This window comes from Calonectris borealis, chromosome 11 (assembly GCF_964195595.1).
Source record: "Calonectris borealis chromosome 11, bCalBor7.hap1.2, whole genome shotgun sequence".
Taxonomy (NCBI): domain Eukaryota; kingdom Metazoa; phylum Chordata; class Aves; order Procellariiformes; family Procellariidae; genus Calonectris; species Calonectris borealis.
In genome coordinates this window covers 20,088,224-20,102,327 of record NC_134322.1, presented here as the reverse complement: position 1 = coordinate 20,102,327, position 14,104 = coordinate 20,088,224, and the positions used below count along the sequence as shown (strand labels likewise).

General features: G+C 35.7%; 1 protein-coding gene across 18 annotated transcripts in view; it reads left to right on the top strand.

Moving 5' to 3' along the window:
* HERC1 (HECT and RLD domain containing E3 ubiquitin protein ligase family member 1) overlaps window positions 1-14,104 on the top strand; it is a 104,514-nt gene that overhangs the window by 65,379 nt on the left and 25,031 nt on the right. For 13 of the 18 annotated variants that reach the window (XR_012675257.1, XM_075160340.1, XM_075160335.1 and 10 more), the window contains 12 exons: window positions 846-1,621; window positions 2,964-3,162; window positions 4,136-4,296; window positions 5,857-5,973; window positions 6,146-6,377; window positions 7,531-7,655; window positions 7,918-8,138; window positions 9,339-9,607; window positions 10,137-10,189; window positions 11,479-11,679; window positions 12,305-12,479; window positions 13,215-13,485. Coding sequence is in view for 17 of the 18 variants with exons in the window: in XM_075160340.1 (XP_075016441.1) it covers window positions 846-1,621; window positions 2,964-3,162; window positions 4,136-4,296; window positions 5,857-5,973; window positions 6,146-6,377; window positions 7,531-7,655; window positions 7,918-8,138; window positions 9,339-9,607; window positions 10,137-10,189; window positions 11,479-11,679; window positions 12,305-12,479; window positions 13,215-13,485 (2,800 nt within the window). In the remaining variant the exon portion in view is untranslated. The remainder of the gene's footprint in view (window positions 1-845; window positions 1,622-2,963; window positions 3,163-4,135; window positions 4,297-5,856; window positions 5,974-6,145; window positions 6,378-7,530; window positions 7,656-7,917; window positions 8,139-9,338; window positions 9,608-10,136; window positions 10,190-11,478; window positions 11,680-12,304; window positions 12,480-13,214; window positions 13,486-14,104) is intronic. The other 5 variants (XM_075160344.1, XM_075160339.1, XM_075160345.1 and 2 more) reach the window with 3 other exon arrangements.

The window sequence follows — 14,104 nt, the reverse complement described above, 5'->3', positions numbered from 1 at the left end:
ATTAAAACCAGGCTAAAGCTTGCTTTCATTTTTAGGTAGAAGTTTACATTGTAAGATGGGAAAACATTTTGGGATAACAAAAGGAAGAGTTAAAAGTCCTTTATCTGCTGGATGTATGGAAAATACAAGATGTATGGAAATAGAGGCTGGTGAATTTTTGTCCTGCTTAGAGTGAAAATTAGTCAAGTGTAACAGTCCTAAATGTTACAAAAAATTATCACTGAATATAGATAGACAGATAGACAGACATACATTATGTGTGTCTGTTAGGTTTTCTGACCTGTGTTTTTTTAAAACTCAGTGTCCTCTCTAGGTAATCTGTCCTGACAGAACCAGAGACAGAATTCTCGTAAGATATTGGTAGCGTGCTCCTTGTGATGAATAGTTGAACAGGAATGTGAGGTCAATCAAAGTATTTCCTTAATGTGAAAAAAGTTCAGGAGTGTTTTCTTTCTAAGCTTTTATACCTATTCCCAAATTCAGCTCAGGTATGATGATAAAATTTGGCTTAAGGTAGTTTTTCTTAGTAGAAGTCTCTAACATATTTCTAAATAATATAGTAGAAATCTCTGTCAGCACACGATTGATAGCTTCTATGATGCTTCAGGGTTTTAATGCTTGTTGTTGAAAGCCTGTGCATGCTTTGTTGCCTTTGCTCTGATACCATATCTCCCCGTTTTCTGATCATAACCTCATTTTCCCCTGTTTACATTTAATTTTTAGAATTGGTTTGTTTATTTTATTAAATATATTTTACATCTTACTTTGCCTACATTATTTCCTGTACTTTCCTCCTGTCTCTCCCTCACTTGCTTTTTCCTGTGTCATTCTGATCTTTATTAAAGCTTCCCAACTTTTTGGTCGCCTAGTGATACTCCATTGTATAATCTGGAGCCCTGCGAACCACTGCCTTTTGATGTTGCAAGATTTCGTGGGCTGACAGCTGCTGTGTTGCTGGACCTTACCTATCTGACTGGTATTCATGAAGACATGGGAAAGCAAAGCACCAAGAGACATGAGAAAAAACACAGACACGAATCTGAAGATAAAGGGGAAATGGACCAGAAAACAGAGGGTGATGTTGGATCAGATACACGATTAGGACAAAGTGCTGATGATAACAAAGGACATAGCGCTACAAGCTCTAAGTCGGAAAGTGAAATTGCTTCCTTTTCGTTAGAACCATCAACACTAGCCATGGAATCCCAACACCAACCTGCTGAAGGAAGAAAAAAGAATCATGAACATACTCCAAGAAATCATGATATAGTGCAGTCAGAAATCAGAGCAGTACAGCTATCTTATCTTTATCTTGGTGCTATGAAGTCACTTAGTGTTCTTCTTAGTTGTAGTAAATATGCTGAACTACTGTTAATACCAAAAGTCCTGGCAGAAAATGGTCACAACTCTGATTGTGCTAGTTCTCCAGTTGTCCATGAAGACGTTGAAATGCGTGCTGCCTTGCAGTTCCTGATGCGACACATGGTGAAACGGGCAGTCATGCGTTCACCGATTAAAAGAGCTCTAGGACTGGCAGATTTGGAACGAGCACAAGCCATGATCTACAAATTAGTGGTTCATGGGCTGCTGGAGGATCAGTTTGGTGGCAGGCTTAAACAAGGTACATTTTCAAAATAATGGAAGTATAGTGCTAATATTTTTTTTTTATTAAAATTAATAGTAACAATTATAACACAAAAAACATAATCTTGTAATTTTGTAGTGGTTATACTTCGGAGGAATCTTAATTGGACAGAGCAATTTTACAAAGATGTTTTACTGTTTTGTAGTTATAATACTGACTTTTTTGCCCTTTCCCCAATTCCTTATTTTAATAAAAAGTGAATGCATATCAGTCAATCAGAAATATAAGAGTTTCTAATTTGTCTTCAATACTTTTTAAAAATGAGCAGTTCTGTATATACTTGTCGGAAGGATTTGTATGTGATATAAATATCATAAAGTTCACTGTTGTTAAATGTGATTGTATGCAGTCATGTTAACAGAAGATGTTGAGCATGTGTATATTCAGGGTGTAAGTAACCTGTGTTTCTGTCTGTGAAAATCTCTAAATCAGTTGTGGGGTTTTGGTTTTGGGGTTTTGTTTTCTGAGTTTTTTTTCTGAGATATTTGGCACTGTACTAACAGAAGTTGAAGAGAAAATGTGTATTATTCCTTTTCTTCTTAAAAACACGTGTATTACAGTCTGCATCTTCAGGGAAATCATTTAGAATCATAGATTCATAGAATCGTTTAGGTTGGAAAAGACCTTTAAGATCAAGTCCAACCATTAACCTAGTGCTGCCAAGTCCACCGCTAAACCACGTCCCTAAGCACCACATCTACACGTCTTTTAAATACCTCCGGGGATGGTGACTCAACTACTTCCCTGGGCAGCATGTTCCAGTGCTTGACAACCCTTTTGGTGAAGGGTTAAACTGATTTAAATCAGTTTAAACAAAGAAAAAAAAATCTAAAATATTAAAGCTAATTACTGCGCTATCTGGTTCTTTACTGTCTTAAGATTTCTTCTAAACCAACCAAAAAACCCCCTCAAAAATCTGTTATTTACACAGCTGAATTAAAAATAGCTTTATAGTTAATCAGCTCTCTTTTCATATCTGAGACTTCTTTCCCTTTTGCCCAAGCGAATAATCCTAGCTGTTACAATCATAAATCTAAATCTCTAAATCTAAATATCATAAGATCTAACCAAGTAAATGGCTTCTGTTATCATCTGGAAAGACTTGTTTACTATTTACCTTGTATTGGTATGACAACACCAAGAGCTGATAGAGCTGATTTCTTTAGTAGAAGTATTTGTATGGTCTGCATTTCTGCACACCCCTTTCTTTGGGGGGAATTTTAAATAATAATAGTTATCCTTGAAAACTTAGCCACAGCTACTGTTTTGCTCTACAAATTATATTAATGTTCCTGTAACGTCCTTTTTTCTGTTGCAGAAGTAGATCAACAAGTAGAAGAAGGTGATCAGTCTCAGCAAGCCCAAACACCAGTTACAACCAGCCCTTCTGCATCTAGTACAACATCCTTCATGAGCAGCTCTCTGGAGGATACTACCACTGCTACTACTCCAGTAACTGATACTGAAACAGTTCCAGCTTCAGAATCACCTGGTGTTATGCCTCTCAGTCTTCTCAGGTAAAATATCTGTATTTTTAGCATAGATGATTTTGTGGGTGTAGGTAACCAGTTGTGTGGTTTATATGCAATATATGTCTTTAGCTGTCTAAGCCTTTGAAAATGTTAATGTTTGTATTTACTGCCAAGAACTGCCCCTGCAGAGGACAGAGTTTAATTTGTTACTTTGCCTTGCAGGACACGCGTTACTAGAAATAAAAAGCTGTTAAGCTTTTTGTATACACTGTATATATATGTAACATCTGAATTCTTTAAGACAGGAGAAGATACCTTCCTTACGTTGTCCTTCAGTTCTCATGTTTATTTGGTATAGTTTAAATTACGAATCTCTGAAATTCTGTATTTTTAACGAATAGTTGTTGATTCTTAAACTAGAGTAGATCTTAATTTGTAGGTAACATCCTGCAAGCTAAGACCTTGTTTCATCCTCCCCTCACATAGTGAAATGGAAGTAAGATGAAGCTAGTTAATCTGCAGAGGCTATTTGTGATGTGGAAGGAAATCTGCGTTACATTGAATAGAGTCCTGTTCTAAGTTTAATTCTGTTGATGTATCTGACCTCTGTTCTTAGAGGTTTTGCAGATATAATTTGACAAAAGCCATAACAATGTCTTATTACCACGACAGTGAAAGTAAAATACTCACCTGATTTATTAGTCAGACTCAGTTCTGAACAAAGTGGGGAAATAGGAAGTTTATTTCTTGCTTATCTCCTAGGACAGCTCTTGGTCTATGAGGGTTTTTTTTAGGTGCATACTTAGAATTTAACTTTCCAGGCAGAGGTGATAGGAATGAGCTGTTCCGACAGGGTTTTTCTGCCTGCCTCAATGTATGTGTTGCACCTTACCCTTACAAAACTCAGTTGTTGTAAAGTATGACTTACCAAGTGCACTCTATTTTGGTGGATTTCTTGTGTCAGACCTTTTTCAGCATAGCTATTTTTAATATAAATGTATATTGTTCTTTTTTAAAGGCAAATGTTTTCCAGTTATCCTACCACAACTGTGCTTCCAGCACGACGTGCTCAGACTCCTCCAATATCTTCTTTACCAACATCTCCTTCAGATGAAGTTGGAAGGAGACAAAGTTTGACTTCTCCTGATTCCCAGTCTGCAAGGCCTGCCAATCGCACAGGTAAACCTGTAGTCAATATAGATAGAAATGTGGACAAGTTAGTAAATTCGCAGAAGTTCAGTGTAGTTTTTGAAGACATTGAAAACCAACAGGCTTTCTTTTTAATGCAACCTAACATGCAAAGCATTGTTGAAAACCTTTTAATGACTATCTTAGGACAAAAAGTTGTAGATTGTCTAGCTGTAGACTTTATCAAGCAAATGAAAGTAGTTTTTAAAAGCTGTGGAGTGGATTACAAACTACATGTGTAAAACGAGAATGCAGTATAAGTGGTAATTACCTCAAAATGTTAATCTGATTTGGGCTTGTTTCCTTGGTTGTGTGCCACTGTTTAGTGCACTAATTTTCTAGCTTTTGTTAGATCATATACCACACAGAAAAGGGGAATTGGTGTATTTTATGATACATACACCAGTGTAGATCCTTCCAGTTAATCTTGTTTAATGAGATAGAAAGGGCTGCCCAGTCTTCATGGACTCCTCATGCTGCTGTCTTCATGTGAAGATAATGGGAGGCTTCTGTTCACAGAAGTTTTATTACTGCCTGCACTGTACTATTCCAAACAGAAACTTGCTCCATTCCAGATGTACATACAGAATGGAATAGCTAGGAGGCTGAGCAAATTGTTGCGTGAGAATCTTGAGCTTCTATTGTGATGCAAAGGAGATAATACTAAAAAGAAAAATACAAGTCCGTATATATGTGTTTTGTATTAAATGAATAGAGGAGACTGAGTTAAAGTATATTCTCCAGATTTCATACTCAGTGCTGAGAAACGAAGTCCATGCTTTAAAATTCCTGACTGATACAAGTTTTTATTCTTGCTCTTATATCCATATCATTAGTTGGGTCTTTTAGCTGTTTCATTTGTTGCATAGCAACTTGTCTGCTCAGTTTCACATCTCTTTTTTTTTTTTTTAATGAGATAGCTTGCTTCTACTGTCTTTACGACAGTGTTTGTTAGTACATTGTAGATGCCTTCATTGATCAGACCTCACTTTTATGGCAAATGATAAGAAAAACTGTGGATTTTGGGCAGTAACTGACCTTTTTAGAGTCCCTTGAAAGACTCTCTGCACAGAAATATAGCCATCATCTGCAAAGAGATTTTTCAGATATGTCACCAGCTTAGTTGAGGTCTCTTTCTGTACCTTAAGAGGAATGTGTGTTGGTGTGATCTCATAACGTTTGGAAATCGTAATGATTCAGACAAGGATAACTTTATCTAGTCTACCTAAATATAAATCAAGTAGATAATTTGATACAGTTTTAAATGGAAATAAACTTCTTAGAAATATCTTAAAAGAAATAGTTCTTTGAATATCATCAGTATCCTACTTGATTAAACAGAAGCTTACACAATATATATGTTACCAATAAGAACGAACACCGTCTGGTTTCATTACAGAAAATATCTTACTTTGTGGATGGTAGTAGAGAGGAAAGTTGTTAATGGCAATTATTCCCTTATTTGAAGCTAATATATCAAAGCAAGGTCTAGTAGAGTAACACAAAAGAAAGATTTATGCACTTTACATATAACGTTTTCTGTCTTTTAAGCTTTGTCTGATCCAAGCAGCCGACTTTCAACATCCCCTCCTCCTCCTGCCATTGCTGTTCCATTGTTAGAAATGGGGTTCTCCCTCAGGCAAATTGCAAAAGCTATGGAAGCTACAGGTAATCTATAACTATAATACCAGTTGAGACTGAAAAATTAAATAAATATGAAACACTTTTTTCCAATGGAATACTTCATTTTTAAGTTCTATAACCATTTATGGGAAAAAAATTGAGTTTTTCACCATCAATGATATAATACAATTCTAAAGTGTGATTTTCCTGCTTTCAGGTGCCAGAGGAGAAGCAGATGCACAGAATATCACAGTGCTGGCCATGTGGATGATAGAGCACCCTGGGAATGAAGATGATGAAGAGCCCCAATCAGAAGGGACTGCAGATTCACGACATGGGACAATAGTCTCTGGAACTGGTGGAAAATCTGGTGATCATTGTTATTTGCAGTCACCAGGTGATATCCCTTCTGCTGATGCCACTGAAATGGAGGAAGGCTTTAGTGAAAGGTAAAATGTAGTTTTCTTCTAATTGCTTGTAATCTGTTGCTGAAACTGAAAATCTCACAAGTTCATTGTTGCTGACAGAACATTACTTTGTAATGCCACTTCTGAAATTTCTTACAACGTGAGTAAAAGCAAAGATGCAATTAAATTAGGTGTACATGGTGCATTTATTTTCCAGTACTGTTTGTGCACAGAACTGGGGAAGAATGTAACTGAGCATCCTTCCTTCAAAAAAAAGAGGAAGGAAGCTTACATTTTACCTAAAAGACCTAGTAATAAAGCAAAATTTCATTGGAGTATTTTTTTTTTCTTCAGTGCATTCATGAACAGGTATTTTTCTACATTTTTCTTTTTAAATGAATTCTTGGTTTGTCCAGAGAGGATGAAACTGAATTGAAGTTTACATTCTCAGTCACCTTCACAACCTTAGATCTAAACTATCTATTAAAAAAGGAGGAGAGGTGGTTGTTTTTCTTTTGTTTTGTTTTTAATCCTAAAAGTAGATTTTTAAGTGACACCTATTTGGAATCATACCAGCTTTTTTGTTAATAGGGAGGATGACAATTATAAGATATATTTTGAGAACACTTTTGTTGAGATTCCTTGATCCTACTGAGATATGCATTTTTAAGTTTCCTCAGTTACGTTGTCTCAGGTAAACTGTCATTTCATGGAGAACTCACAGATTTCAGTTGAGAGAAATAAACTAAGCAACAAGTGTTAGTAAATAACTTAAATTCATGTTTTGCAAAAGATTTTGGGCAACAGAGGGAATGACTGAGGCAGCAACAACAGACAATTTGATTTTATTTCCTTTAAAAAGGAGAAGAAACCTAGTTCGAGCTGTAATTAACATTGACAGCATAAAATGAGTGCTCTCCCAGAACTTCTGCAATGCTTAGGCACTATGGCAGTATCGAACAGGTATTGACATTGCTGCATCTAGTTTGTTTGAGGTAAATCTCACTGTCAAAAAGACAGTAAATATGTGCAGCAGTGGAACTGAAAATTCTTGAATTCCAGATTCCCTTTTTCTCCTTCTGTGAAGGAAAGAAACAAAATGCCAATAAATATGATCTTAGTATTTTTCCTTACTTAGTGTATGTGGCTGTTTAAAACTTGATTTGATTTACCTGTAAATTACAAATTCTTGTAGCCCTGATAATATGGATCATGTGGATAATGCAGCTTCTGCAAGTGGACCTCCTTCTAGAAGTCGGTCAGCTGTAACGAGAAGACACAAATTTGATTTAGCTGCGCGAACGTTGCTAGCACGTGCTGGTAAGTATACTGAAAGACTTCCAAGGTCTTTGCTTATCCAGTAAGTGAAAAGGAGGGGGATTGGTACTTAGCATGGAAGTTACAAAACTCTCCTTCACATATGTGTATCAGTGTATATTTAACTTAAGTGTTTTATGTGGTAATAAGTAGATTATGTTTAGCAGAAAAGTTGAAAACAAAACAAAAGGAAGTTGAAAGTACAGTCATCTTTATTACATATGAAATAAAAGTACTACTTTCCTTTTATTTTTTTTTACTTAAGCGGGATTATACCGCTCTGTACAGGCCCACAGGAATCAGAGTCGAAGAGAAGGGATATCTTTGCAGCAAGATCCAGGGGCGCTTTATGACTTCAACTTGGATGAGGAGTTGGAAATTGACCTTGATGATGAAGCGATGGAAGCTATGTTTGGGCAAGACCTGGCTAGTGATAATGATATTCTGGGAATGTGGATCCCAGAGGTATTGGATTGGCCTACCTGGGTGTGTGTGACTGCAGCGGGGGCTGCTTTAACTTACTGCTTTTTGCATGTTCGTATTTTTAAATTTAAAGTAACATGCATATGCTTATAGCCTGTCTGAAAATACCTTACTAAATGCCAGCAATGCTTAAAATCATCTTGTATTCTGTAGCTTCACTTTTAGATTAAGAATAGTGCTTTCTTGTGTTTCTTGCTCTGCACTTCTACATGTACATAGTTTTCTTTCTCCCTCCCCTGAAAGATGAGAACAGAACTAGTATAGTTGCTGTTTTGATGATATCACTTAGAAATCAAGTAGGTATTCCAGATTGCTTAGCTGTATGGGATTACAAACACAGCTGTAAATGCTTGTTCTATTTTAAAAAAAAAATCTGATCCGTAGCAACATAATTTGCACTTAAATCAGTTTTTCTTAATTTAGTCATGTCATGTATTTCATTCTCTGTGAGGGATATGGTGACAGTCCTCACTCAGTTGTTGTATAGCCCATTAAAAGTACGTTTGAGGTAGAAAAGAAATACAATAACAGCAGCTTGTTAATCTTTGGATTATCCATTTCAAATTGGATAAGCAACCCATTAGACTAAGCTTTCGTCTCTTAATTATGATGTTACCTGAGTCTGATATGGAAGCAAGTTTCAGTATGCATATTGAATTTTTCAGAGAGCTTATTTCAGTGGAACATCACAATAAAATTACTCACTTAGGACGGAAATACAATGATAGAAGAATGAACTTTATATTCAGACAAAATCTCAGAATTTATTGACACAAGTGATAATTATTGTTGCTCAGTAAATGTAAAGTCCAATTATCTGAAAAAAAGGATTCTTTTTTCTTTGTTGGATCTAGTCTAGTCAAGTTCTGAGGAGAACTAGATAAAGACAGCATTGAATGTGAACTGAATATGTGAAAAGTTATACTGTCAAGAATTTTGAGTCAGATCTGAAATGAAATAGGGAAATCTTATCCTCTGAAACTTTACTTCCAAATGTTTTCCTGTTCTGAGATGGTTTGCTCTTCATTATGTCATAAATTGTCTATTTCTGCTTTGCTTTTGTGCAAGTTAACCATATAAATATCACTCTGTGTGTGTAACAGAAATGGGCAGGAACATCCACCCAAGAATATTGGCCTATTTTATATCTGATATGAAGATATTTGTTCTGTACAAATAACATGTGAAAATCTTACTATGCAGCATGTTTGTGAATCTGAAGACAGAGAAGAAGTAGTGGTTTGTGAACTGTGTGAATCCAGTGTTGTCAGCTTCAATCAACACATGAAAAGAAACCACCCAGGCTGTGGTCGTAGCGCAAATCGCCAGGGCTATCGTAGCAATGGTTCTTATGTAGATGGATGGTTTGGTGGTGAATGTGGAAGCGGAAATCCTTACTATTTATTGTGTGGCATCTGCAGAGAGAAATACTTAGCCCTGAAGAATAAATCTAAAACGTCAACTTCTGAAAGGTACAGAAGTACAAGATGGCGGAATACTCTGTGTAAAGAAAGGAAACAACTTAAAAATGTTTACTAGCATCAGCATTTTAAGAATTTGATTGAAGAAATTAAATTTCTAGCAGAATTCGTCTTTATTTATTTTAACTGAGGCTTAAAAACATTCTCTGTATTCAACAAATGCATATTTAGAAAAAAGGCTGTCTTGCTATTTCTATTTTTTAAATTAAAAACAAGGAATTATTTCTTAAGATGTTGCCTACTCTTGTTGACTTTTGAAAACTTCCTTTTTCAGTTTTGTCTGATAATTCCAGTATTTTTTATGGGCCTTTCTCACATTAGTACTGCAAATGCTTCCCCCCTTCACAGACACTTTTAGAAGCACTTTATTTATCTCTCTGTTACTAGCCATTTCCAGAAATCATATATACATTGACCTAACAGTAAAGTAACTTAATAGTAAACCAAGTTTAAAATTATTATGCATATATGTAAATTATTAGATCTGTTCAGTTATTTTCTTTGTTATTTTTTCATACAGGTATAAAGGCCAGGCTCCTGATTTAATAGGTAAACAAGACAGTGTCTATGAAGGTATGTTTTTAAGTTGCTGAAGATACTAAATACTTCACATTTGCACAGTGGTTTATTTTTCCATAAAGGTACTTCCATGCAAATAAACCTGTCATGAAACTGTACTTGAAGGTATACTTTAAAACCTTATTCAGACTACATGTAGTATTTTAATATTTTTTTTTTAGTTCAAATGGGAAAAAAATCAGTGACATTTTTTCCCGTGTCTTTCATCTAAGTAGCTGAAATGGCAAATAATTAACTTTGGGTGTTAAGGTATTGTGGATAGATGTTATATCCAGAATTGTATATACAGAGCCTTATGTTCAAATACATTTCTTCAGCTGCCTTTGTAGGAGAAGTTAATTAGCATAAGTTAGAGTTTCAAAAGTCTGCCATTGGGCTTATTCCTACTTTTTCTACCTTTGTACTAGCTGAGAGTGTACTTTTCACTTTGAACAAATTATTTGTAGTGATTGTAAAAAAAACCTTTCCGAGATGATTCTTTGATTCTGGGCCTTTCTGTAGCTTGTATGAGCGCAATTGTATGATTTACCACATTTGTCTATTTAAGAGTAAACGAGTGCTCTGGACTTAACAGCAAGTCCGTCTTCCAATAGATAAAAGGTGTTCAGATTCTACTGTATAGGGAGTGAGATAGAGCGGGATGGATAAGTAAATGTAAGTTGACTTCTGTGTAAATGGTTGGGAAGTGAATGGAATGCATAACTGAATTGCAATTATAGTGTTTTTTCTTTTTTTTTTTTTTCCTCCTTCCCTTCCTCCACTCCCCCCCCCCCCCCAAAGGAAAAGCAAAAGCCTGGGTATACAATTATGACCTAAGAACTTGTGCATACTTTTTTGATAAATATGAAGACCAGAAATTTCTAGTATCTGTCTTTACTATTGAGTCCTTTGGAATATGCACCTGTTATCGTGATTTAAAGCACAACTGTATGTTTACACTTTTCACTATATTCCAGGTTTTGGAGTTGTTTTGTGCTAGATGTGGTGACCTCTCATTTCTGTGTTTTAAAAAAGCAGCTAGTTTCGTGGAAGATTCTCTGAAGCATCAAACTTCTCTGCAGTAGAAATAAAGATCAAATTTAATGGAGAGGGGCAAGAGTGGGATTTTGTTTTTCTGATTTCCAATGTTTTGTCTATGTCAACATCAGAAGATGAGTTTTTAATCTGCTACTATGTTGCAGATTACAATCCACATTTTATACCATGTATTGGTTTTTTAATGAATTGAAATTATTTAATTTTAGCTTTTGTAACCAAGTCTGATTATATTTCTCCAATTCTAGAAGACTGGGATATGTTAGACGTAGACGAAGATGAAAAGCTGACAGGAGAAGAGGAATTTGAGTTACTGGCTGGACCTCTTGGGTTGAACGATCGACGTATTGTACCTGAACCTGTACAGTTCCCTGACAGTGACCCTCTGGGTGCTTCAGTTGCAATGGTGACAGCCACCAACAGTATGGAAGAAACATTGATGCAAATAGGTAAATTTGAAATGCGTTTCATTCAAAGAACGAATACCTCCCCTTTGGTATGATTTTATAGGGGCAATGCAGAAATATTTTGACAGTCTTTCTTGCCTCCCACGATGAGGAAGTGAAGACAAGGTTCTAAATTGTCCCTTTATTATAGAGAGTTAGAGAGAGGAGTGTGAGGCATTTATATTGGCAGAAGGCTTGAAGCTTTGATTTACTAATAAAACCGTGACCATAGTCCTACAGTGGATGTCAGTAGCGTATTTTGCAGAACTCAAAGATGCATTTGTGGATTTACGTTAGGACTTACTGACCAGCCTATTGAAATGCTGGATCAATATGTAAGTTTGTAGGCCCCTCTAGTGGAAAAGGGAAACAGAGGAATTAACATTAATTTGAGTATTGTCAAGTTGTGCTCATCTATCTTTGAAAATAAGGAATAATTAAATTATGGAGTGTATTTCAGGAGCGTATTTTCCTCTCAGTCATTATCACTATAGTTCTGTATGTATGAAATATTGAAAAATTAGTAAGTAATTTGAAAGCTTAGGCCAAATTTGCTTCTGTGCTTATTACCATATGATAGTGTTTTGTTTTTCTTTAAATACTAACACAAATCATCATTATTTCCAAGGCTGTCATGGCTCTATAGAAAAAAGTTCTTCTGGCAGGATAACCTTAGGAGAACAAGCAGCTGCCCTAGTAAATCCACATGACCGTGTTATGGCTCTAAGAAGAGTGACAGCTGCCGCTCAAGTCCTCCTTGCAAGAACTATGGTTATGAGAGCGCTCTCACTTTTGTCTGTCAGGTTTGTGGCATCCTTGGCAACACTTCCAGATTTCCATTTGGAACCAGTTATCAAGTTATGTTTGATAGGGATGCAGTTTTAGGCTATTTGGGAAGGTGATTCTCATTTTATATACTTACATCATATTATTAAGAGAAAAAGTTCTGTTGATTTTGTTCTTTTGAACCCTATCTTCAAACTTTATGAAAGAAACTTCTACATCTTATATGGAAAGTGGACGCCAGTAGTATCAGCCATTCAGAACATAAAGATGCTGTGTTTGTCAGTGAGTTTTTGTTCAAGGCAAGTATTAGAACTTAAAGGTAAACGTTAGAGGAAAGAAGATGTAGTGAAGGAGTAGATGTGATATGAGGATTTAAAAACTGGCTTTGTACAAGATACAAGATACGATGAAGACGTCGCAGAGATCTAACATGTACATGTGCATATTGTGATAGCATAACTCTAAACATATCTGAATTATCCATATAACTTTGTTTGTGAGTGCTTCCAGGTAAACTCACGGATTTTTGCTAGGGCAAGTCTATAATGTGTTTTTGTCTTCAGCTTAAAAGAAAAGGAGTGGAGGGGCTGTAGGTTCATTTCTCTTTCTTCCCCTTCCCCCTGCATGTAAACAATGTCCAGCTAATCAAACAGGCAGTGTTCAGTAATGGTTTGGGAATAGTTTTATCCAAACATAACTTTCTTTTAAAATGTACTAACAAAACCAAGAGCATTTATATTCATTTTTGACAGTGGTTCCAGTTGTAGCCTGGCAGCTGGTCTTGAATCCTTGGGATTAACAGATATCAGAACTTTGGTTCGTTTAATGTGCCTCGCTGCAGCAGGGAGAGCAGGCCTCTCCACAAGTCCATCCACTGTGTCAAGTTCAACAGAGCGATCTAGAGGAATACACAGCAAAACAAGCAAGCCTATATCTTGTCTTGCCTATCTGAGTACAGCAGTAGGCTGTTTGGCATCAAACACTCCTAGTGCTGCAAAACTGCTGGTACAGTTATGTACACAGGTAGGACTGTTATTTCAACATAAATATTTATATTAAACTTATACATGAGATGAAGCAATCCATTTTGTACATATTGGTAATATGTGCTTTTATGTTCTGAACTGTGATGAGACTGCCCTCAGTTTGAGGATCTCCTTAGAGTTTTTGTTTATGGCTTTGCACAAGGGTATGTTTTATTGTTGGTAAAAATTAAATAACTTCACATTTTTTTGCTCAGTACTGTTTTCAAATAGAGAAAAATGGGTGTGGTTTTTGTATACATAGGGTTTTTCTGTTAAGTTTTGGGTTTTTTAATTAAGTTAACTATATATGGAGCACAGATTGTTTATATTTAGAAAAAGATTATCTGCAGCTGTGGACATGCAGCAGGATCTCATATGTATCAGGAAACTTCTAAGCAATGAGAGTAATAGTTTTGTTTTTCTGAGTTTGAAATATAATTGTGGAGAAATACGAGTGTTGGATGGGATAATGGATTTTATTATGTGTTATTGCTTTTTATCCTGCTACTAGGTGCATAACTTTTTATAAAGTTCTTCTATAAGCTCCTTAGTTCTTGCTGGTATTCTTGGTTACTTGATACTTTTTTTTTTTTTTTTTTTTTTTAGTTTTTATATAT